Source organism: Schistocerca cancellata, chromosome 1 (genome assembly GCF_023864275.1).
Source record: "Schistocerca cancellata isolate TAMUIC-IGC-003103 chromosome 1, iqSchCanc2.1, whole genome shotgun sequence".
Classification (NCBI taxonomy): domain Eukaryota; kingdom Metazoa; phylum Arthropoda; class Insecta; order Orthoptera; family Acrididae; genus Schistocerca; species Schistocerca cancellata.
Genome location: NC_064626.1, coordinates 857,775,605 through 857,800,567, shown reverse-complemented (window position 1 = coordinate 857,800,567; position 24,963 = coordinate 857,775,605). Strand labels below are relative to the sequence as shown.

The following is a 24,963-nucleotide window of genomic DNA, read 5'->3' as shown; positions in this document are numbered from 1 at the left end:
TCATGGATATGACGGGGTATCTAGCAGAATACTGAAGTATTGTTCTATGTATGTTAGCCCAGTACTTAGCCATATCTGTAACTTTTCCTTTAGGACTGGTCTGTTTCCTGACCGATTACAGTACTCGGTAGTGAAGCCACTTTATAAAAAGGGAGACAGGGATAATGTTGACAATCATAGACCTATTTCTATGCCATCGGTGTTTGCTAAAGTTATCGAGAAGGTTGTATATACAAGGTTACTGGAGCATTTAAATTCACACAATTTGCTGTCAAATCTTCAGTTTGGTTTTAGAAATGGTTTAACAACTGAAAATGCTATATTCTCTTTTCTCTGTGAGTTTTGGACAGATTAAATAAAATGTTACGAACGCTAGGTGTTTTCTTTGATTTAACGAAGGCTTTTGACTGTATTGACCACAAAATATTACTGCAGAAGTTGGACCATTATGGAGTAAGGGGAGTAACTTACAATTGGTTCGCCTCTTACTTTAAGAACAGAAAGCAGAGGGTAACTCTCCGCAATATTGAGAGTGGTAGTGATGTTCAGTCACAATGGGGCACTGTTAAGTGGGGCGTTCCCCAAGGGTCGGTGCTGGGGCCACTGCTGTTTATTATTTATATAAATGATATGCCTTCTAGTATTACAGGTGATTCAAAAATATTTCTGTTTGCTGATGACACCACCTTGATGGTGAAGGATATTGTGTGTAATATTGAAACAGTATCAAATAACGTAGTTCATGAAATTTGATGCTATATCACAGTAAGACTCAGTTTTTACAGTTTCTAACTCACAATTCAACAAGAACCGGTATTTTGATCAGACAGAATGGGCATATTATAAGCGAGATGGAACAGTTCAAGTTCCTAGGCGTTCGGATAGATAGTAAGCTGTTGTGGAAAGCTCATGTTCAGGATCTTGTTCAGAAACTAAATGCTGCTTTATTTACCATTGGAACAGTATCTGAAATAAGTGACACTTCAACACGAAAAGTAGTCTACTTCGCATATTTTCATACGCTTATGTCGTATAGTATTATTTTTTGGGGTAATTTTTCTGATTCAAAAAGGGTATTTTAGGCTCAAAAACGGGCTGTTCGAGCTATATGTGGTGTAAGTTCGAGAACCTCTTGTCGACCCCTATTCAAAAATCTGGGAATTCTGACATTGCCCTCACAGTATATATTTTCTTTAATGTCGTTTGTTGTTAGCAATATTAGCCTATTCCCAAGAGTAAGCAGCTTTCACTCAGTTAATACTAGGCAGAAATCAAATCTGCATGTAGAATGCACTCCTTTGACTCTTGTGCAGAAAGGAGTGCAGTATTCTGCTGCATCCATTTTCAATAAGCTACCACAAGAACTCAAAAATCTTAGCAGTAGCCCAAACTCTTTCAAGTCTAAACTGAAGAGTTTCCTCATGGCTCACTCCTTCTATTCTGTCGAGGAGATCCTGGAAGAGCTAAAAAATTAAACAAATTCCAGTGTTCCATTGTTGATTTTCTTTATTTAAATTTACGACTTGTCACCTGAATATGTTTTTTTATATTTCATTTTACCTGTTTCTGATATCATGTTATAATTTCATGTATTGACTCGTTCCATGACCATGGAGACTTCTCCTTTATTTGGCCCCACAGAACAATAAATAAATAAATAACAATAAATAAACGTGGCCTACTTATATTCAGCCTCTTTTATGCGTCCTTCTTTGTGGTAAGCTCAGAATCTAGATACGTTACGCCACTTTTTAATGGCATGAGTCCTTAGGGAATGATAAATGAAAACTTACTACATAAATCATATTTTTAAGATTGGTATCTGGTGAGTGTTTATCGGGCGAGTTCGGTTGTGCCCATTCTGTAATAGCAAAGCAGCGTTTTTCCTTGATACCGGAACAGAAGTTTTTCTGTATCCGGCCAGCCGACCGGAATCACAACACTCAATGCATTTTTCAACCCACAAGGCGCTCTATCGTGACTCGGTGGACATTTTGCTCACCCAGGTTTGGCCTTGCATCGTGACGTAGATTCGCAGTTTCTAGGAAAAATTCTGAGCTCAGTGTTAATCGTTTGAAACTGCTGAAGGAGGTCTATGCCCTCCACGCCTCGTTTCTGTCATCGGCAAACTTTATTTATTCATCCCTTACTGCCATAGAAACGACGCCGGTAATCGACCTACCACTAAAGCTTCATTACTAATCAAATAATGGTGATTTGTTAACATGTGTGGGCATTCTCAGTGTCATTATAATATACTTCGTGGTTTGGATAGAAAGCACTGATTATGGTGCTAGAGATTATAGGAGTAAACTCGAAAGTTTCGTTATCAATTGGGAAACATAAAAATTTGCAGTTCATTACGGTTAATGTGTACATGAACTTACGAAATCGTGTCAGTTTTTAATAAGGACTCATACTGAGTTAATCACTATTCTTGGCTTCACAGATTCTTCTCTAATGTGATAGTACTGATAGTCTGATACATTATGGGTAGCCCATAACGAAGCAATGGATTATGAGAACAGTGAATATTTAAAACATTTAGTTTCTGTCGCAATCGTGTGTTTTTTGGTATATTCTTATTTTATTTTGATCATTTGTGAAGGTCTTTGGGCTGTTCGAACGCTGAATGGAATGAGTAACTTGTGGTCTCTCTTTGTTGTTCCTGTGGCTCTGTACATCACCTCTCGGCGCCCAATGCGAATACTACTCTGCATCCCACACAACACTGGTTGCTTTTTGTTGTTGCTTACAATGAGTAGTCGAGTTCCTGTTCACATTCGTATCGTGCAATGCAAGGTAATAACACTTATGGAGAGCAGTGAATCACGGCCATTGTTGGTAGGACAACACAGACAAAATGCGCTCTGTTCCCTCTGTTTCTCCCAGCTACACCTCTTTATTTCTCGCTTTTGTCTCGTGGTAGTACATGTATCAATTGCAAAGCCCTATAGAACAGATAGATGGGATGAAAATCGATCGGAGTTCATCAACGAAAAGGTTAAGACTTGTTTATCAAGTTTCCTACAAATGTGTATTGCCTCTTTTATATTTTATTTTACACATTGCACTACACACAAACACGCGTATTTGTATTGTGTGTGTGTGTGTGTGTGTGTGTGTGTGTGTGTGACTGAGAGAGAGATAGAGAGCGAGAGAGTGAGTTATGACGCCATAAAACAAAGAGAGTCACTGCTTCTGCTCCAAAAGGTGAAGTTAGCGACTGCAGATCAACTTGTGATTTCTATGACGATTTCAGTCGGCCAGTTTACGGCCATTTATCAGAAATTCTTGGGTGCATACGTAGTAGAGTAGGTGCGGTGATGGTGTTGGGGTGGAAGGGATGAGCTGTAATTCAGTTAAGGTATAGCACACACTACCATTGTGTAAGTTAAGAGAAGTAATTCGTCAATGTTTACAGTGTATTTAGTGTTATCGAATACTATGTCACCCCAACAAAGAGCCTTTGAAATCCCATACACAGAGTGAATGACCTAAAACTTGCAACGTAAGTATTGACGAAATAGAAAGCGCTAACGCTGTACGGTTTTCACGGAATGTAGTAGTAGTCGGGGGCTCATATTATTAGACAATAAACAGATTGTAATAATACTTAAAAATGGTATTTTTTGTGCTAACATACATTTTTTAAAAACTGAACAATGCCTATTGACATTAAGTAACTGAAAGTACGGCTTACTAGAATCTTAGTGGCATTTTTTACAAGATTCTAGTGCGAGTCGTTTACGAGATGTCGTATTTTGAAAAGTTCCCACATTGACACTCGTTTGTGACATTCAACCTACATAGTTGCTAGGCGTAGCAAAAGGGGAACCGCGCGACTGCTACGGTCGCAGGTTCGAATCCTGCCTCTGGCATGGAAGTGTGTGATGTCCTTAGGTTAGTTAGGTTTAAGTAGTTCTAAGTTCTAGGGGACTGATGACCACAGACGTTAAGTCCCATAGTGCTCAGAGCCATTTTTGGAACCATTCCGGCATTCATCTTAAGTTATTTAAGAAAAGAAGGGAAAACCAGAATGAGAATGACCGGGCGATGATCGAACAGTGGATAACCAGAAAACACGTGGAAGTCGTAAGCCCTATAACGCTCCGCTCTGCACGAAGGTAGAAAAGTTATAGCAATGACGATTCTACACTCAATCACCACTCTCATGGAGAACTCGAAAATATATGTGATAAAAGTTTCAATCGCACTTGCTGAACAACGTATGAAATTCCTGTAGAAATCTCTTTCTGGTATGCTATAATAGGAAATTAAGCGTATACAGACAGAGGACTCTATTATTGTTCGATTACATTGTCGGAAACAGTAATAATTGTAAAATCCGTATAAGTAACTGTTCAGGACGATTTCTAGTAGAATTATAACATAAAACCGATTGCGATTCGTTGGAAGAATTCTGAAGAAATGAACGCTGTCCGTGAAAGTTGATAATGATGTCCTATACTCCGAGGAGCGTAGGGGACGATGCGGGAGACCCGCACCGCCGTACTAGGCAAGGTCCTAGCGGAGGTGGTTTGCCATTGCCTTCCTCCAACCGTAATGAGGATGAATGATGATGATGATGATGAAGGCGACACAACAACACCCAGTCATCTCTATGCAGGAAAAATTCCTGACCCCGCCGGGAATCGAACCCGCAACCCCGTGCGCGAGAAGCGAGAATGCTACCGCAAGACCACGAGCTGCGGACTTCCATGAAAGAAGAGGTGTAGAAAATACTTGTTCGAAAAAAATCTTGAGTACAGATTATCGGCATGCGATCATCCGATTAACAGACAGGACAGAGAGGATCCAATGAAGATCAGCTCATTTCGTCACGCGTTCCCTTAGCAACAATGCTAGCGGTAGTGAAGTGTTTTTCAAGCCCTAGCGGCAGACACTACAAGAAGGGTACCCAGAACGAAGGTACCCAGTTCGATTGTAGTCCAGCACACAGTTTTAATCTTTCAGGATGTGTCAATATAGGAAAGGTATTGAGTGTTGCGATTAGTCTTACCGCTGAAATTCCCAGAGCGTAAGTTGCAAAATGCGTCAGGCAAAATATTACTTTCTTCCATATATATCTCACGAAGTTATCACCACGAGAAAATTAGATAAATCAGAGCTCATACGGAAGCTTGTCGATAGTCGTTCACGAATGGAGCAGGAAAGGCAGAAATGATGGTGGCAGAAGATGAAACCTCCGCGACGGATCGTAAGGTGGCTTACGGAGTAAAGAGGTAGATATAAGTGAAAACTAAAGCCTCCGAATTTTTATGCGAAATTTCTTAACGCTTTTTAAATTAAACAAACGTTATTAACTATCCATCTTTATTCTTCAAGTCCAAATATTTATTTCGTAACGTAGTCACCCTGGCGGCGAACACATTATAGGTTTCTTTATACCGTCATTGTAGGATGTTTGACTTTTTTGACGGAGCCGCAGCCTCACCTCTGCTTGCACCACTTCATCGCAAACCAAAGTGAATTCCTTGGAGGTGTTCGTTAAGTTCAGGAAACAGATAAAAAACGGACGGGGCGAGGTCGGGGTTGTATGGAAGACGATCGATGACAGTGAACCCAAGGTGTCGGATTGTAGCAGATGCTGCAGCACTTGCGGATGGTGTGGCGTAGCCTTGCTGAAGGAGTGTGGACGAACTCCTCGATTTCCAAAGTCGATTGCGCACACTGTTTCTCACTCACCGACATACAGTGAAGCGCCAAAGAAACAAATTTTTGAGTAGAAATTAGTTGTCCAGGAGAAATGATTTTCAATTAGATTTAAAACTTGCTTCTCAGACATTTTATGTTAGGTATTTTGCAAATGACTACGAAGTTTGTTAGTGAGTATTGATCTTCTTTCTGAGCCACTGACTGCTTTAATAATGATTAATAATGGTCACTTTTCCACCCGCCAGGGTAGCCGTGAGCGCTAATGCGCTGCTTCCTGGACTCAGCCATCCTGATGTAGGTTTTCCGTGATTTCACTAAATCGCTCCAGGCAAATGCCGGGATGGTTCCTTTGAAAGGACACGGCTGACTTCCTTCCCCGTCCTTCCCTAACCCGATGAGACCGATGACCTCGCTGTTTCATCTCTTCTCCCAAAACAACCCAAAAAAACATACCTGGACTCGCGTAGGCGCGCCGGCCCCAGATCGAATCTGCCCGGCGGGTTAACGACGAGGGCTGGTATTCTGGCCAGCCTGGATGTGATTTTTAGGCGGTTTTCCACATCCCGCTAGGTGAATACCGGGCTGTTCCCCCAGTTCTGCCTCAGTTACACGACTCACAAACATCTGCAAATGCTCGCACTATTTCGTGACTTAAACTAGACACAGACAGCTGGGGTACACTACTTCCCTCCTGGGGGGTTCGGGGTGGCGGCAGGAAGGGCATCTGGCCATCCCCTGTCGTTAACACCGCCACATCCGTCATAACAAAGCCGACGCTGCGTTTGAGTGGGACAAAGGCCCGAGAAAGAAAGAAAGAAAGAATGGTCACTTTTCCTGTAGTGATGTAGGTATGAACATCACTATTCTTCTGAAATTGTAATGGATCATTTGTGACGAATGTCATTAGCGAATATACATTGAAGCGCCAAAGAAACTGGTATAGGCATGCGTATTCAAATACAGGGATATGTAAACAGCCAGAATACGGCGCTGCGGTCGGCAACGCGTATATGAGAGAACAAGTGTCTGGCGCAGTTCTTAGATCGGTTACTGCTGTTACAATGACAGATGATCAAGATTTAAGTGAGTACGAACGTGCTGTTACAGTCGGCGGACGAGCGATGAGACACAGCATCTCAGAGGTAGCGATGAAGTGGGGATTTTCGCGTACGACCATTCCACGAGTGTACCGTGATTATAAAGAATCCGGTAAAACATAAAATCTCCGACATCGCTGTGGCCAGAAAGAGATCCTGCAAGAACGGGATCAACGACGACTGAAGAGAATCGTTCAGCGTGACAGAAGTGCAACCCTTTCGCAAATTGCTGTAGATTTCAGTGCTGAGCAATCAACAAGCGTCAGCGTGCGAACCATTCAACGAAACATCATCGATATGGGTTTTCGGATCCGAAGGCCACTCGTGTACCCTTGATGATTGGGCCCGTCAACACTGACTTTGGACTGTTGATGAGTGGAAACATGTCGCCTAGTCGGACGAGTCTCGTTTCAAATTTCATCGAGCGGATGGATGTGTATGTGCATGAAGACAACCTCACGAATCCATGGAACTTGCATGTCAGCAGGGAAATGTTCAAGCTGGTGGAGGCTCTGCAATGGTGTGGGGCATGAGCAGTTGGAGTGATATGGGACCCCTGATAAGTCTAGATACGACTCTGACAGGTGACACGCGCATAAGCATCCTGTCTGATGACCTCCATCCATTCATGTCCACTGTGCATTCCTACGGACGTGGGCATTTCCAGCAGGATAGTGCGACACCCCTCAAATCTAGAATTGCTACAGAGTGACTCCAGGAACACTCTTCTGAGTTTAAACACTTCCGCTGGCCACCAAACTCCCCAGACATAAACATTATTGAACATATCCGGGATGCCTTGCAACGTGCTGTTCATCCTCCCTCTTATGGTGTAAGTTAGGCTGTTTAGGTTCTTATATTGGTAACGCCGCCGCCACGTAGCACTCTGTATGAAAATCACTGGCTGTGTTGTGTGCAGTCTGTGGCTTGTTTGCATTGTTGTCTGCCATTGTAGTGTTGGGCAGTTGGCTGTTAGCAGAGCGTAGCGTTGCGCAGTTGGAGGTGAGCCGCCAGCAGTGGTGGATGTGGGGAGAGAGATGGCGGAGTTTTGAAATTTGTAAGACTGGATGTCATGAACTGCTATATATATTATGACTATTAAGGTTAATACATTGTTTGTGCATAGGGAAATGGAGCGGGCTGCAAATAATGGTGTAGGCAGTGAAACAATTAGTGAACAGGGAAGCATTATCGATCGATCGGTCGGCAACAGCTCGCCTCAGGATTCCGAAATGACAGGACACAATCTTGCAAATACTGTAGATTCAGGTTTTGTGTCCTCACCGTTTTCTCAAATAAATCAAGACACATTTTCTGCTTTTCAAAATGCGAATATTGCCGGTTCAAATGCACTGCCGAATAGCACTGAGGAAGATGTTTCAGACACCAGTGCATTGTTATTACAGTTAATGCAACAAATGAGACAAAGGCTACAAAAGTTACACACAATGGAACAAAATCTTCAAAAGTTAGACACAACGCTTCAACAATCACGTGAAGATTTAACTACTGAGTTACATAAAATCGAAGCGAAATGTCAAAAAGTCTGTAATGACGTAAAAACACAAATTTGTGAGCATTTTCAACCTATTTTTTCGCGGCATGAAAATGTATTACAGAATCACGAAGCAGCCATAAAAGAACCGCAAACTATTGTTCATGAAAATCATGAGACTTTGCAAGCTAAAATTGACTCAATTGCATCTACCGATTCGGTTACGCAACTTGCAAAAACTCAGGAAAACCTAAAGGACATAGTAGATAGTCTGAAAATTGGTTCAGAAAGACACATAGAGGAAATTAGTTCATTATCAGAGAAAGTAGCCGAACTTTCGGATCAGTTCACTAACTTATCTACAAAGGTAGATGATGATCTGAATGACACAAGACCTGTAGCCTTCACGGACACTGAAGAGTATGAACAAATTAGAAAATTCAAACAAAATGAAAATCAAATCAATACACAGTGCAAAAGAGAAATCCGGGAAGTACAAGATCAGTTGGCACAAGTAATACAAAAATTTCATATTTCAGAGGACACTCGCACTCCAACACGGGAAGAGGAACTTAGAAATACGGAAAAGCCACAAAATAATAACACAGGGCATTTCGGAAATTATGAAAGACATTGGCAAGGTGCACCGAATTTTGAGATGGAACCGCCGACACGACGTAACAATGACCAATATGCTACTCGCCGACACGATGATTTTGACTATAAGCTGTTCATTACTACACTTAAATTCAAAACATTTAAGAATTCTGACAACGACATTCATCCACAAGTGTGGCTCCATCAATTCTCTCATTGTTTTCCTCCCAACTGGTCATTGGAGCACAGGTTAGAATTTATGTGTGGCTACTTAGAGAATGAACTAGCTGTAAGAATGCGATCGGTCATTCACGATTGTCACAGTGAAGGAGAATTTTATCATGCCTTCCTCTCAGCATATTGGTCTCAAACTACACAAGACCGAGTAAAACATAGCATTATAATGATGAAACATTTCGAACGATGTGACTTTTCCAGTCTTGTGAAATATTTTGAAGACATGTTGCACAAGAATCAGTATCTGTCAAACCCATACAGCCCCTCAGAACTCATCCGCATTTGCTTAATCAAACTACCTTACATTTACACAATTAGAAATTGACACTGACAATCGAGGAACGCACAAACAGGAATACAACAATTACAGATCACATCCATCACAATTCCGCGATGACAGAAATAATACACGACAAGGCTATTCTTTCAACGTAAATCATGACCAAAACAGACACCACCCATATGACAACGACAGGCAGAGTAATAGTTACAGAGAAAGGTCGCACTTCCATAATTATGAATATGACAAAGATAACCATAGAAACAGACAATATGGAAACCAAAACAATTATTATCACAGGAGACAGAATAACTTCAGATGCAACGGTCCACCGTGCAGTGATAATTCAGGGAGAAATTCTCCACCGCTTAACCGACAAGAAAGAAACTACAGGAACTACCGACATGACGACAGACGATATAATCATAACGACAGACGTGAATTTCATCCGAACTGGCGGGATTCTAACAACGCTGGGCCCTCTCGGCAAGGCGAATTTGTAAAAGTTAGGTCTCCTAATACCAATAACGACGCACGCCAACAAAGAGACAGAAAATGACTCACACCGCAGGCAGCCACGTGCGCCGGCTGGCTCATGGAAAAATTACATAGACGCTAACCTTGAGAAAAATTCCAGTATTCTTTACCGACGTATACCACATGATAATTGCGTCGAAGTTGAAACACTGCGTACTAGGAAGAGTAAAGGTTTACACCATATTTCACATGTAAAACCGTTTATTGAGAGATAATCTGCTTTTTAACTTTGTCTTTGCCATATAACTTTTCACTTTACATTACTAGTATGCTTTGTCAAACTCAGAATCTGTTAACATGCAACAATGTTTGAAGTTAAATATCCAGTCAAGAACCAAGAGAACTTATTTCAACAGAAATTACGAATGCTAATAGAAATCCTTGGGTAACAGAAGAAATATTGAATTTAATTGATGAAAGGAGAAAATATAAAAATGCAGTAAATGAAGCAGGCAAAAAGGAATACAAACGTCTCAAAAATGAAATCGACAGGAAGTGCAAAATGGCTAAGCAGGGATGGCTAGAGGACAAATGTAAGGATGTAGAGGCTTGTCTCACTAGGGGTAAGATAGATACTGCCTACAGGAAAATTAAAGAGACCTTTGGAGAGAAGAGAACCACTTGTATGAATATCAAGAGCTCAGATGGGGGAAGGCAGAAAGGTGGAAGGAGTATATAGAGGGTTTATACAAGGGCGATGTACTTGAGGACAATATTATGGAAATGGAAGAGGATGTAGATGAAGACGAAATGGGAGATAAGATACTGCGTGAAGAGTTTGACAGAGCACTGAAAGACCTGAGTCGAAACAAGGCCCCGGGAGTAGACAACATTCCATTTGAACTACTGATGGCCTCGGGAGAGCCAGTCATGACAAAACTCTACCATCTGGTGAGCACGATGTATGAGACAGGTGAAATACCCTCAGACTTCGAGAAGAATATAATAATTCCAATCCCAAAGAAAGCAGGTGTTGACAGATGTGAAAATTACCGAACTATCAGTTTAATAAGTCACAGCTGCAAAATACTAACGCGAATTCTTTACAGACGAATGGAAAAACTGGTAGAAGCCGACCTCGGGGAAGATCAGTTTGGATTCCGTAGAAATGTTGGAACATGTGAGGCAATACTGACCTTACGACTTATCTTAGAAGAAAGATTAAGAAAAGGCAAACCTACGTTTCTAGCATTTGTAGACTTAGAGAAAGCTTTTGACAATGTTAACTGGAATACTCTCTTTCAAATTCTGAAGGTGGGAGGGATAAAATACAGGGAGCGAAAGGCTATTTACAGTTTGTACAGAAACCAGATGGCAGTTATAAGAGTCGAGGGGCATGAAAGGGAAGCAGTGGTTGGGAAAGGAGTAAGACAGGGTTGTAGCCTCTCCCCGATGTTATTCAATCTGTATATTGAGCAAGCAGTAAAGGAAACAAAAGAAAAATTCGGAGTAGGTATTAAAATTCATGGAGAAGAAGTTAAAACTTTGAGGTTCGCCGATGACATTGTAATTCTGTCAGAGACAGCAAAGGACTTGGAAGAGCAGTTGAACGGAATGGACAGTGTCTTGAAAGGAGGATATAAGATGAACATCAACAAAAGCAAAACGAGGATAATGGAATGTAGTCAAATTAAGTCGGGTGAAGTTGAGGGAATTAGATTAGGAAATGAGACACTTAAAGTAGTAAAGGAGTTTTGCTATTTAGGGAGTAAAATAACCGATGATGGTCGAAGTAGCGAGGATATAAAATGTAGACTGGCAATGGCAAGGAAAGCGTTTCTCAAGAAGAGGAATTTGTTAACATCGAGTATAGATTTAAGTGTCAGGAAGTCATTTCTGAAAGTATTTGTATGGAGTGTAGCCATGTATGGAAGTGAAACATGGACGATAACTAGTTTGGACAAGAAGAGAATAGAAGCTTTCGAAATGTGGTGCTACAGAAGAATGCTGAAGATAAGGTGGGTAGATCACGTAACTAATGAGGAGGTATTGAATAGGATTGGGGAGAAGAGAAGTTTGTGGCACAACTTGACTATAAGAAGGGATCGGTTGGTAGAACATGTTTTGAGGCATCAAAGGATCACAAATTTAGCATTGGAGGGCAGTGTGGAGGGTAAAAATCGTAGAGGGAGGCCAAGAGATGAATACACTAAGCAGATTCAGAAGGATGTAGGTTGCAGTAGATACTGGGAGATGAAGAAGCTTGCACAGGATAGAGTAGCATGGAGAGCTGCATCAATCCAGTCTCAGGACTGAAGACCACAACAACAACAATGTTATAGTGAACAGACGACACAGTGTTGTTATTTGTACATTCTTGCTTGTTAGTTGCACGATTACGTAACGACTATAAGGCTCACATACTCAGAACTTTTACCAGTACTGCTAATGAGATTTTAATGCAACATTTTGGTTTACTTGAAAATACATTCTGGATTTAAAGTACTTTCTGTGAAATACCAGATGACACAGTGGTTAGTTTATGTGACAGCTACACGATTTTATCACGACGCTACTAATGTGTAACAATTTACAATGTTGCTTTTGCGGTGTATCCGTTTTATATCTGCACAGTTTTTCTCTATTATTCTGGAAAGTAAAACATGTTTTAGTAGTAACTTTTGTGGTATAGCTACAGAGAGACAGCTTTTTCCGTAGGACAACAATACGTTACAGCACAGTACTTTCTTCATCACGGCAATAAGCGTGATAACTAAGATATCTATAGGCAACGCATTTCACTTTTGTGTATCATGAGGTAAGTACATTGACTTCTGCAGAACTTAGCTTTCGGAGGACGATACCTACGACACTTCCACAGAGATTATCTTACAATAAGACGCACAGTTTAGCGCTGCAGTACACGTATTTGAGTGATTAATTTTGTACTTAAAACATTTATTTTTAAAGATATTTGAAGTACAATGATACAAAGGTTTTCCGTGATACATTTCATTCCATTGCTGTAATCCGTAACACCTGAGGGCATAATTACATTAATCCTCCTTATACAACTTTACACATCGGTACCATATTTCTCTAACACAGAATTACACAGCTATCTGATCATTTAACTGAGAGAGACAAATATTTATTTTACTACATCAGTGACAGATGTTTACGTCATTACACAGTTGGATAACTTCACACTTATGAAATTGTATTTTGTCTGTACTTTGTGAAATGTTCATATCTTTTCGGAACCATTGTGATACTATGAGAGCTTTGAATGATGTTTTTGGTATGGGATCATGATTTTTAAAGTACGTTTGAGGTAGATGACACTATTGAAATGAGCAGAGAATTTTTTTTAGGTTTTGAAATTATTGCAGAAAGCTACGACGATTTTGAGATTTGACTGAGGTGTTATGTTGTTATTATTACGATGACAATATGTATTATGCTGTTGAGGTATGTTTATGATCAATAATCTGATGCTATATGAGGAATTTGACTAAGCTATGTATTTATTATGATGAAATATTGAAGTGTTGTAAGATTGACGTGTCAACGAATATGTATATGTGTAATAAGGTAAGGAGTAATGAATAGTGGTTAGGGACTCTGAGTTGTGAAAAAGGATGTTGGAAACCAAGAATCGTACTTTAAGAGTGATGAAATGTATGTAAATGCGTGAATGTATTACAATGCCGACAAAAATTTTTTGGACACTGTTATTCAATAGTAATTTGTTTCTACAGATTTGTAACGCAAATTCTTGACCTGTGAGATATTTTTATATGAGACTGGCACTGTAGCGGAAACTGCTGTCGTAAATATTTCGGTAAGAAAGTTAAGTGACCACCTTCACGTAATGCGTCGTGGGCACCCAGCTGCGTGACAGACGCCTGGAAAAAAAGCTATTAGTGTGTGCCATTCAGAGGTACAGGTGGAGAAAAAATAAAAAGAGGCCATTATCCTCGCTATTGACATTCCTTTGTAGAAAGCATCGTAAATACGACACCCTCAAACTTGAAAACATGATTACACTATAGAGTTCTTAATTTATGATATTTACTGAAATGAAATGTTGAGAAACATTTCATGTCTATAGTCTTGCTAGTTGAAAGATTGTTTACTGCATTATGAAATGCCATATGGCTAGTGAATGACGTTTCACGCCTTGCTTTGCCTATTTTGTTTAATATCTAGTTCCTAGCTGCACGGCAGCATTAGTTAAAATAAAATTTTATAGATGTACTAATATAAATATTTTATGCCTACAGATCCAGTAAAAAATAACTTTATGATGGATGTAATCCAAAAAAATGAGGGAGCACATAAAGACATTTCCACTTCACAGGAATTGCATACATAATTTTTGTCAGTGACTTGGTAACTTGTCTGCTAGAGCAAGTTACAGTGATGCATCACTCTAGTGTTAAGATCTGACATAGGTATTAAACATGGCCATTTTTTACTGTAATATTTTTTCTGCTTGAGCTTTGTCATGTTTAGATATTAGTTACTGCATTTACTGCTGCTGTTTGCCAGGCATAATGTTACTGAATTTGACTCTGTATTACGCTGTTAAGCCAGTTTTACTACGGATTTATTTTTCTTGTTTGCTGCACAGTACCTTATATTAGTTGTAATATTGCAATTGCTTTGACTATTTGAATTTTTTTTGTCGTTGGTATTCGTGTTAATTGTTTTGTGCTACTGCATTGCCTCGTCCCTTAGTTTAGCATCTGATCTCAGTAGATTTAAGTTAGCTTAAGAGGGGGTAGACTATATAAGTAACTAACTATGATGGATTGGAAGAAATGCATTGAGAAGCTATAAGAAAATGGTTTGGCCAAAAAAGTAGTGTAAAGTGGAGAAAAACTATTTTTGAAAGAGGATGTGAACTGAATACAGAAAGCATGCTTGGATAGGATTTTTTTGGTGGAAACAAATGTTGAAATAAGAGGAAAGGTATATGGAATGAAGTTTTGGGGTGGACTGCAGTACCAAATGTCACACTGAAAACAAACCCTGTCCTGTATTTTTGTGTTATTACACTATGTGAATTTGTGTTTTTCCTGTCTTAATGTGTTTAGCTAATAAGAGTTACATTGTAGAATTTTTCTGATAATACACTCCTGGAAATGGAAAAAAGAACACATTGACACCGGTGTGTAAGACCCACCATACTTGCTCCGGACACTGCGAGAGGGCTGTACAAGCAATGATCACACGCACGGCACAGCGGACACACCAGGAACCGCGGTGTTGGCCGTCGAATGGCGCTAGCTGCGCAGCATTTGTGCACCGCTGCCGTCAGTGGCAGCCAGTTTGCCGTGGCATACGGAGCTCCATCGCAGTCTTTAACACTGGTAGCATGCCGCGACAGGGTGGACGTGAACCGTATGTGCAGTTGACGGACTTTGAGCGAGGGTGTATAGTGGGCATGCGGGAGGCCGGGTGGACGTACCGCCGAATTGCTCAACACGTGGGGCGTCAGGTCTCCACAGTACATCGATGTTGTCGCCAGTGGTCGGCGGAAGGTGCACGTGCCCGTCGACCTGGGACCGGACCGCAGCGACGCACGGATGCACGCCAAGACCGTAGGATCCTACGCAGTGCCGTAGGGGACCGCACCGCCACTTCCCAGCAAATTAGGGACACTGTTGCTCCTGGGGTATCGGCGAGGACCATTCGCAACCGTCTCCATGAAGCTGGGCTACGGTCCCGCACACCGTTAGGCCGTCTTCCGCTCACGCCCCAACATCGTGCAGCCCGCCTCCAGTGGTGTCGCGACAGGCGTGAATGGAGGGACGAATGGAGACGTGTCGTCTTCAGCGATGAGAGTCGCTTCTGCCTTGGTGCCAATGATGGTCGTATGCGTGTTTGGCGCCGTGCAGGTGAGCGCCACAATCAGGACTGCATACGACGGAGGCACACAGGGCCAACACCCGGCATCATGGTGTGGGGAGCGATCTACTACACTGGCCGTACACCACTGGTGATCGTCGAGGGGACACTGAATAGTGCACGGTACATCCAAACCGTCATCGAACTCATCGTTTTACCATTCCTAGACCGGCAAGGGAACTTGCTGTTCCAACAGGACAATGCACGTCCGCATGTATCCCGTGCCACCCAACGTGCTCTAGAAGGTGTAAGTCAACTACCCTGGCCAGCAAGATCTCCGGATATGTCCCCCATTGAGCATGTTTGGGACTGGATGAAGCGTCGTCTCACGCGGTCTGCACGTCCAGCACGAACGCTGGTCCAACTGAGGCGCCAGGTGGAAATGGCATGGCAAGCCGTTCCACAGGACTACATCCAGCATCTCTACGATCGTCTCCATGGGAGAATAGCAGCCTGCATTGCTGCGAAAGGTGGATATACACTGTACTAGTGCCGACATTGTGCATGGTCTGTTGCCTGTGTCTATGTGCCTGTGGTTCTGTCCGTGTGATCATGTGATGTATCTGAGCCCAGGAATGTGTCAATAAAGTTTCCCCTTCCTGGGACAATGAATTCACGGTGTTCTTATTTCAATTTCCAGGAGTGTACGTTATTTTCTTTGTAAAGATGTTTAGACAGTATTTATTCTGTTTTATTTTAATGCTCATGTGTGAAGTTGATGTTTCGAAAGTTATTCTGATTTTTTATGTACTCATGTCATAATTCCTGTAACACTGATGTATATATTATTTCGATTCTTTTGTAAAGCCTGTACTACAAATGTTATTTGTATTGTTATGTTCTTTAATGATGTATTTTGTAGCTTTGTTATTGTATTCTTATGTTATAAAATTGTAATTGACAGCAGTTCATCAAATTAAGTAACTTTTAAGTTCCATTTCATTGCACACATTTCTGTTGGTCATACTATATGGACAATATGTGAGAAGTAGGGACTGTTAATGTTTGCACGTGTGTTAATAATTCAGCAAGCGACTGGATAACAGCATTGCTGGTTCGAAGGACATTCCAAAAAAATTTTTTGTGAGTGCACAAGTGGTGGTTTATGGTCTTGCTATATTGTCCACAAGACTCTTCGATGGTGATTGTGCACCTGAACAGTCGCAACAGATGGTTTCTGGCCATCTCTACAAGGACTACAGTGGGTCTGCATCTTTGATGATCCAACAATACCATTATTTCTACAAGGACTACAGTGGGTCTACACCTTTGCTGACTCACCAGTACCGTTATTTCTACAAGGACTGCAGTGGGTCTGCACCTCTGGTGGCCCACCAATACCATAATCTCTACCAGGACTACAGTGGGTCTACTCTGTGATGACCTACCTACCAATATTCTTCAAAACTTCGACTGACTCTGCTATGGGTTTGCTCTGTTATGACCCATTACCTGTCTGCATGTCAAGAGTCAGCACTGTCTTTCCGTTGGAAGGACAACACTACTCCTTTAAGACTGCATGGAAATCTACTACTTCCGAGTGCATTTTCTTTACTGCTCAGACTTTGCAAAAATAAAAAACACTGCAATTTTACTGTGATGGACGATCAGGACTGTCTTTATGGACTGTGAGAAAATTTTAGCTTTTGACCAACATTGTATCAATAAGTGTGTGCATTTGATATCTTTCTTACTGTAATTATGAAAATTTTTTTCAAATTTGTATTGGCCACTGCCCAAAACTATTTTTAAAATTTTTTGTGGGGAGCATGTGGGCTATGTAAGTAGGCTGTTTAGGTTCTTATACTGGTAACGCCGCCGCCACGTAGCGCTCTGTATGAAAATCACTGGCTGTGCTGTGTGCAGTCTGTGGCTTGTTTGCATTGTTGTCTGCCATTGTAGTGTTGGGCAGTTGGCTGTTAGCAGAGCGTAGCGTTGTGCAGTTGGAGGTGAGCCGCCAGCAGTGGTGGATGTGGGGAGAGAGATGGCGGAGTTTTGAAATTTGTAAGACTGGAAGTCATGGACTGCTATATATATTATGACTATTAAGGTAAATACATTGTTTGTTCTCTATCAAAATCTTTCATTTGCTAACTATGCCTATCAGTAGTTAGTGCCTTCTGTAGTTTGAATCTTTTATTTAGCTGGCAGTAGCGGCGCTCGCTGTATTGCAGTAGTGCGAGTAACGAAGATTTTTGGTGAGGTAAGTGATTTGTGAAAGGTATAGGTTAATGTTAGTCAGGGCCATTCTTTTGTAGAGACTTTTGAAAGTCAGATTGCGTTGCGCTAAAAAATATTGTGTGTCAGTTTAAGGACAGTCATGTAAAATTGTTCAAAGGGGACATTCCAATGGATATATGGATAGCCCTGCAGGATTCGTGGTGTCAGTTCCCTCCAGCACTACTCCAGACATTAGTCGAGTCTATGCTACGTCGTGTTGCGGCATTTGTGTGTGCTCGGGGGGCCCTACACGATATTAGGCAGGTGTACCAGTTTCTTTGGCTCTTCAGTATATATGCTGTGACAGCGTAGTTAAAATTTATAGCTACATGACGTCCACGGGTGAACAACACATATTATTCTAACTGTTCTCTTTTGTGCAATCAGTACTTTCCTTCTAAGTGACGAGTTACTCCACAGACTTAACGTGTAAGTTATTACTAAGTGGAAATACGCAAGATATATCAGGAGGTTTGCAACACCAGCAATTATACGAAAAGCAAAAGCAGGAGAACTTAAAGTAGAAGCTGAGGAATGTGCTTCTTCCAGTTCAAGATTTCATCAATATGTATACGCAAAAATTTCGAGTATAATGATGTAGAATGTTCATAAAGTTTGTTTTATTTAAAAAGCTTTCGGGGATTCGACATAAAAAATTCTGAGGCAGTACTTTTCACCGCGCACTGGCAGATGAAACAATCGGTGAAATAAAATTTATGGAAGATATACAAAATTAGAAAAGAAATGATCAACTGTTGTGATGGATTTTTAATACAGTCAGCACGAAGACCAACGACAAAGGTAAAAAAAGAATAAAATAAATAAAAATAAAGAAAATACAAAAAATTAATAAAAAGGAAAGCCACAAAAGCTACAATACGTGGATTGTTTCCATTTCTCATTCTCAAAAGCTCTCTCTCAATAGACGACCTCTATCGTTAGTGTTCGTTCCATTTCTTCTGCTCTGTTTCGCCTGCCTCATTACCTTTTAAAAATTTATACATACTTTTTAAAAGAGGATTTATCAGGCAGAAAACTGTCAGAAGCACTTTTGGGAGGTTGCGGAAAAATTCGCGATGGTAACTTTAGACGAATGAGCCTGTATGATTAAAATGACCTGTTGTGTTTTTGCTTTACGAAATTGTTTGAAATGCCGGAAGTTTTTATTGGACAGAAACAGCAGGGCTCAAAGTTGACAGCTATTGTTATTCGCTACGGGATGAGCCGCGGGGCTTTGCTCCGGCTACCGGCGCCCCGCCCGCTCCACGGCGGCAAATGTCAAACACGTGCGGGACGCGGCCACGTGTCCCCAGCACGCACAGCACGCGTGCGCCCAGGACGCGCGCCACGCCCGTGCAGGCATGCCAACCTCGCGTCCCAATTTGGAGTAACTGCTGCCCGGACGACAAGTAAATGTGAGGTAACAAGCTCCCAGTCACTGCTCGGTCTCCTAAACAACAGCACATGCATTCACTGCTGTAGCTGAAAGTTGTTCTTCCTCAGAAACAAACAAAATGGAGTTTAAATTTAAAGAAAAGTTAGATAATTAAGGGGTTGTTATTCGTATTAAGGCAAAACCGTCCTCTCAGTCAAAACTTTCAATAACTTGCTATTGTGTATACCCTACTGGCCATTAAAATTGCTACACCAAGAAGAAATGCAGATGATAAACGGGTATGCATTGCACAAATATATTGTACTAGAACTGACATGTGATTACATTTTCACGCAATTTGGATGCATAGATCCTGAGAAATCAGTACCCAGAACAACCACCTCTTGCCGTAATAACGGCCTTGATACGCCTAGGCATTGAGTCAAACAGAGCTTGGATGGCGTGTACAGGTACAACTGCCCGTGTAGCTTCAACACGATACCACAGTTCGTCAAGAGTAGTGACTGGCGTATTGTGACGAGCCAGTTGCTCGGCCACCATTGAAAAGACGTTTTCAATTGGTCAGAGATCTGCAGAATGTGCTGGCCAGGGCAGCAGTCGAACATTTTCTGTATCCAGAAAGGCCCGTACAGAACCTCCAACATGCGGTCGTGCATTATACTGCTGAAATGAAGAGTTCTGCCGGGATCGAATGAAGGGTGGAGCCACGGGTCGTAACGCATCTGAAATGTAACGCCCACTGTTCAAAGCGCCGTCAATGCGAACAAGAGGTGACCGAGAAGTGTCAACAATGGCACTCTATACCATCACGGCGGGTGATACGCCATGTGGCGATGACGAATACACGCTTCCAATGAACGTTTACCGCGATGTCGCCAAACACGGATGCGACCATCATGATGCTATACACAGAACCTGAATTCATCCGAAAAAATGACTTTTTGCCACTCGTGCACCCAGGTTCGTCGTTGAGTACACCATCGCAGGCGCTCGTGTCTGTGATGCAGCGTCAAGGGTAACCGCAGCCATGGTCTTCGAGCTGATAGTCCGTGCTGCTGCCAGCGTCATCGAACTGTTCGTGCAGATGGTTGTTGTCTTGCAAACGTCCCCATCTGTTGACTCAGGGACCGAGATGTGGCTGCACGATCCGTTACAGCCATGCGGATAAGATGCCTGTCATCTCGATTGCTAGTGATACGAGACCGTTGGGATTCAGCACGGCGTTCCGTATTACCCTCCTGAACCTACCGATTCCACATTCTGCTAACAGTCATTGGATCTTGACCAACGCGAGCAGCAATGTCCCGATACGATAAACCGCATTAGCGATAGGCTACAATCCGACCTTTATGAAAGTGGAAACGTGATGGTACGCAATTGTCCTCCTTACACGGGGAATCACAACAACGTTTCACCAGGCAACGCCGGTCAACTGCTGTTTGTGTATGAGAAATCGGTTTGAAACTTTCCTCATGTCAGCACGTTGTAGGTGTCGCCTCCGGCGCCAAACTTGTGCGAATGCTCCGAAAAGCTAATCTTTTGCATATCGCAGCGTCTTCTTCTTGTCGGTTAAATTTCGCGTCTGTAGCACGTCATCTTCGTGGTGAAGCAATTTTAATGGCCAGTAGTGTACTACACTCCTGGAAATTGAAATAAGAACACCGTGAATTCATTGTCCCAGGAAGGGGAAACTTTATTGACACATTCCTGGTGTCAGATACATCACATGATCACACTGACAGAACCACAGGCACATAGACACAGGCAACAGAGCATGCACAATGTCGGCACTAGTACAGTGTATATCCACCTTTCGCAGCAATGCAGGCTGCTATTCTCCCATGGAGACGATCGTAGAGATGCTGGATGTAGTCCTGTGGAACGGCTTGCCATGCCATTTCCACCTGGCGCCTCAGTTGGACCAGCGTTCGTGCTGGACGTGCAGACCGCGTGAGACGACGCTTCATCCAGTCCCAAATATACTCAATGGGGGACAGATCCGGAGATCTTGCTGGCCAGGGTAGTTGACTTACACCTTCTAGAGCACGTTGGGTGGCACGGGATACATGCGGACGTGCATTGTCCTGTTGGAACAGCAAGTTCCCTTGCCGGTCTAGGAATGGTAGAACGATGGGTTCGATGACGGTTTGGATGTACCGTGCACTATTCAGTGTCCCCTCGACGATCACCAGTGGTGTACGGCCAGTGTAGGAGATCGCTCCCCACACCATGATGCCGGGTGTTGGCCCTGTGTGCCTCGGTCGTATGCAGTCCTGATTGTGGCGCTCACCTGCACGGTGCCAAACACGCATACGACCATCATTGGCACCAAGGCAGAAGCGACTCTCATCGCTGAAGACGCCACGTCTCCATTCGTCCCTCCATTCACGCCTGTCGCGACACCACTGGAGGCGGGCTGCACGATGTTGGGGCGTGAGCGGAAGACGGCCTAACGGTGTGCGGGACCGTATCCCACCTTCATGGAGACGGTTGCGAATGGTCCTCGCCGATACCCCAGGAGCAACAGTGTCCCTAATTTGCTGGGAAGTGGCGGTGCGGTCCCCTACGGCACTGCGTAGGATCCTACGGTCTTGGCGTGCATCCGTGCGTCGCTGCGGTCCGGTCCCAGGTCGACGGGCACGTGCACCTTCCGCCGACCACTGGCGACAACATCGATGTACTGTGGAGACCTCACGCCCCACGTGTTGAGCAATTCGGCGGTACGTCCACCCGGCCTCCCGCATGCCCACTATACGCCCTCGCTCAAAGTCCGTCAACTGCACATACGGTTCACGTCCACGCTGTCGCGGCATGCTACCAGTGTTAAGGTCTGCGATGGAGCTCCGTATGCCACGGCAAACTGGCTGACACTGACGGCGGCGGTGCACAAATGCTGCGCAGCTAGCGCCATTCGACGGCCAACACCGCGGTTCCTGGTGTGTCCGCTGTGCCGTGCGTGTGATCATTGCTTGTACAGCCCTCTCGCAGTGTCCGGAGCAAGTATGGTGGGTCTTACACACCGGTGTCAATGTGTTCTTTTTTCCATTTCCAGGAGTGTATTTAACAAAGTGGTTGTGGGAAGAAGCGGCATGTTCTAGGTACAAATCGTAACAGTCATTTTTGAAAAACATAACTATGATGAAGCTATCACCTCAATTCTGCCCCATATAGGATAGCAATCGATGTCCCAACTCCTGCGAGGTTGCATAACCGGATTAAAATTTCGCCGGGTGGCAATAAACAAACGAATTCAATGTGCACAAATCCGCTAACCACTTTAGGGAAATCATTAATTCAGAGCAACAACCTGTGATTACTGACACTGAGCCTTCTATTCAACCAGCAGTGGCCCATCGACATCTACATCGATACTCTGTAAATCACATTTAAGTGCCTGGCGGAGGGTTCGTCGAACCATCTTCACAATTCTATATTATTAAAATCTCGAACAGCGCGCGGGAAGAAAAAACACCAATTATCTTTCCGTGCGAGCTCTGATTCCCATTATTTTATCATGGTGATCGTTCCTCCCTACGTAGGTCGGCGTCCACAAAATATTTTCGCATTCAGTGGAGAAAGTTGGTGATCGGAATTTCGTCAGAAGATTCGTCCGCAGCGAAAAACGCCTTCGTTTTAATGATGTCCACCACAAATTCCGTATCATTTCAGTGACACTCTCTCCTATATTTCGAGATAATAGAAAACGCGCTGTCCTACTTTGAACTTTCTCGATGTCCTCCGTCCATTCTATCAGGTAAGGAGTCCACACCGCGCAACAGTATTCTAAAAGAGGGCGGTCAAGCGTAGTGTGGGCAGTCCGTTTAGTAGATCTGTTGCATTTTCTAAGTGTCCTGCCAATGAAACGCAGTCTCTGGTTAGTCTTCCCCACAACATTTTCTACGTATGCGTTCCTTCTACTTTAAGTTGTTCATAATCGTAATTCCTAGGTATTTAACTGAATTTGCGGCCTTGAGATTTGACTGATTTATCGTGTAACTGAAGGTTAACGGATTCCTTTTAGCACTCATGTGGATGACCTCACACTTTTCGTTATTTAGGGCAACTGCCTATTTTCAAACCATACAGATATCTTTTCTAAATTTTCTTGCAATTTGTTTTGATCTTCTGATGACTTTACTTGTCGATAAACGATAGCGTCATCTGCAAACGATCTAAGACGGCTGCTCATATTGTCTCGCAGATCGTTTGTATAGATAAGGAACACTACCGTGGGAAACGCCAGAAATCACTTCTGCTTTACTCGATGACTTTCAGTCAGTTACTAGGAAAAGTCACAGTGTAACTGGCTTTTCCCTCCGAGGCGAACATCTTGTGAGGCGGCGGGTCTACTTACGTGGTTTGGTATTTAGTTTATAAGATGAAATGTTTGGTGATCTTCTGCGATTTTCGGATACCACAGCGTTTTACAAGGTCCTAAAAACTGTTTTTACGAATAGCTAGGAAGCGATGAAGCACATCTTGCTCAATAATGTTATCTCCAAAGGTCCACTACTCAGCTCGCCAAAAATGAAATAAAATGCATATCTCTAAGAATATTGCAAAGTAGTTAGGAACCATGGCAATAAATAAAAGTCTACTGTCGTTTCATTCATCAGTATAGTGTGTCTAAATTTCACAAGTACAAATATCAGTTTTGTAAAACATTAACGTTTGTCGTATACATAATCAACACTCGACACATTCCAGAGCCGATTACGATTCTTTGCTCCAAATTGCGTAAAGTTACTTGCACGTCTTAAGAGATGAAAATAATCTCCGACACTTGCCACGTGGTTTTCTCTAATATAGCTGGTGTCACACAAAGCAGAACACTGAGAAAGAAACACGGGGTTTCTAGATAAATTCTATATCCGAGTAAACTCATTTTTAAGTGATTCCACAAGATAAACTAGATATATCTTTCGACCTAAACGCAATAATGTCAGTTATCGTTAAAGACATTCGAGCCTTAAGCGGCCACTGTAGCGGACAAAAAATTACGCCACATTCCGTTGCGGAGCACAGAGCATTCTTGTGTGACTGACAACGATCGAATAACCTCCCAGGTGCAGACACATCGTGCTTCCAAAATTTCGAGAAAAGTGGAGTAATTAAAAAAAATCCTGATAAATGCGAGTAGGACTCGCGCACTGAGGGTTCCGTACAAACCTAAGTACGTACTGGCTGCTTCATAGTCCATGTTGAATACTTCTGGAGGTTGTAGAGGGGACTTAGTGGATGAAGTTTTACACAGGAACCCATGTCAGGAAACGTCACCCAACGACGATACAGAGCGCCAAAGTTATAGGCGCCGGCGCCTGTATATGTATGTATATACACGGTGATTCCGTGATAATGTTACAAACTGTCAAGGACGATGGAAAAGCACGAGTGTATCAGTCTGAGGTAAGAGTCCCTGGTTCAGAAACGAACGGGTCGAAAGTTATAAGCGAAAACCGTTCTGATACCTCTGACAGTGTAATAATATAGTGGTACTGTTTGTGTAAGATTGTAGGGAAGGCAATTTTCAGAGGTGGTAATATGGACCAGAACAAGAAAAAATGTAGAG

At 42.6% G+C, this 24,963-nt stretch overlaps 1 protein-coding gene across 1 annotated transcript in view; it reads right to left on the bottom strand.

Moving 5' to 3' along the window:
- Positions 1 to 24,594, bottom strand: part of LOC126107615 (follistatin-related protein 5-like) — a 181,397-nt gene extending 156,803 nt beyond the window's left edge. Inside the window, exons 1-2 of the mRNA XM_049913341.1 lie at positions 24,576 to 24,594; positions 19,215 to 19,448 (exon numbers count right to left, since the gene is read on the bottom strand). Of these exons, the coding sequence (XP_049769298.1) occupies positions 19,215 to 19,448; positions 24,576 to 24,594 (253 nt within the window). The remainder of the gene's footprint in view (positions 1 to 19,214; positions 19,449 to 24,575) is intronic.
- Between the last annotated feature and the right edge of the window lie 369 nt (positions 24,595 to 24,963).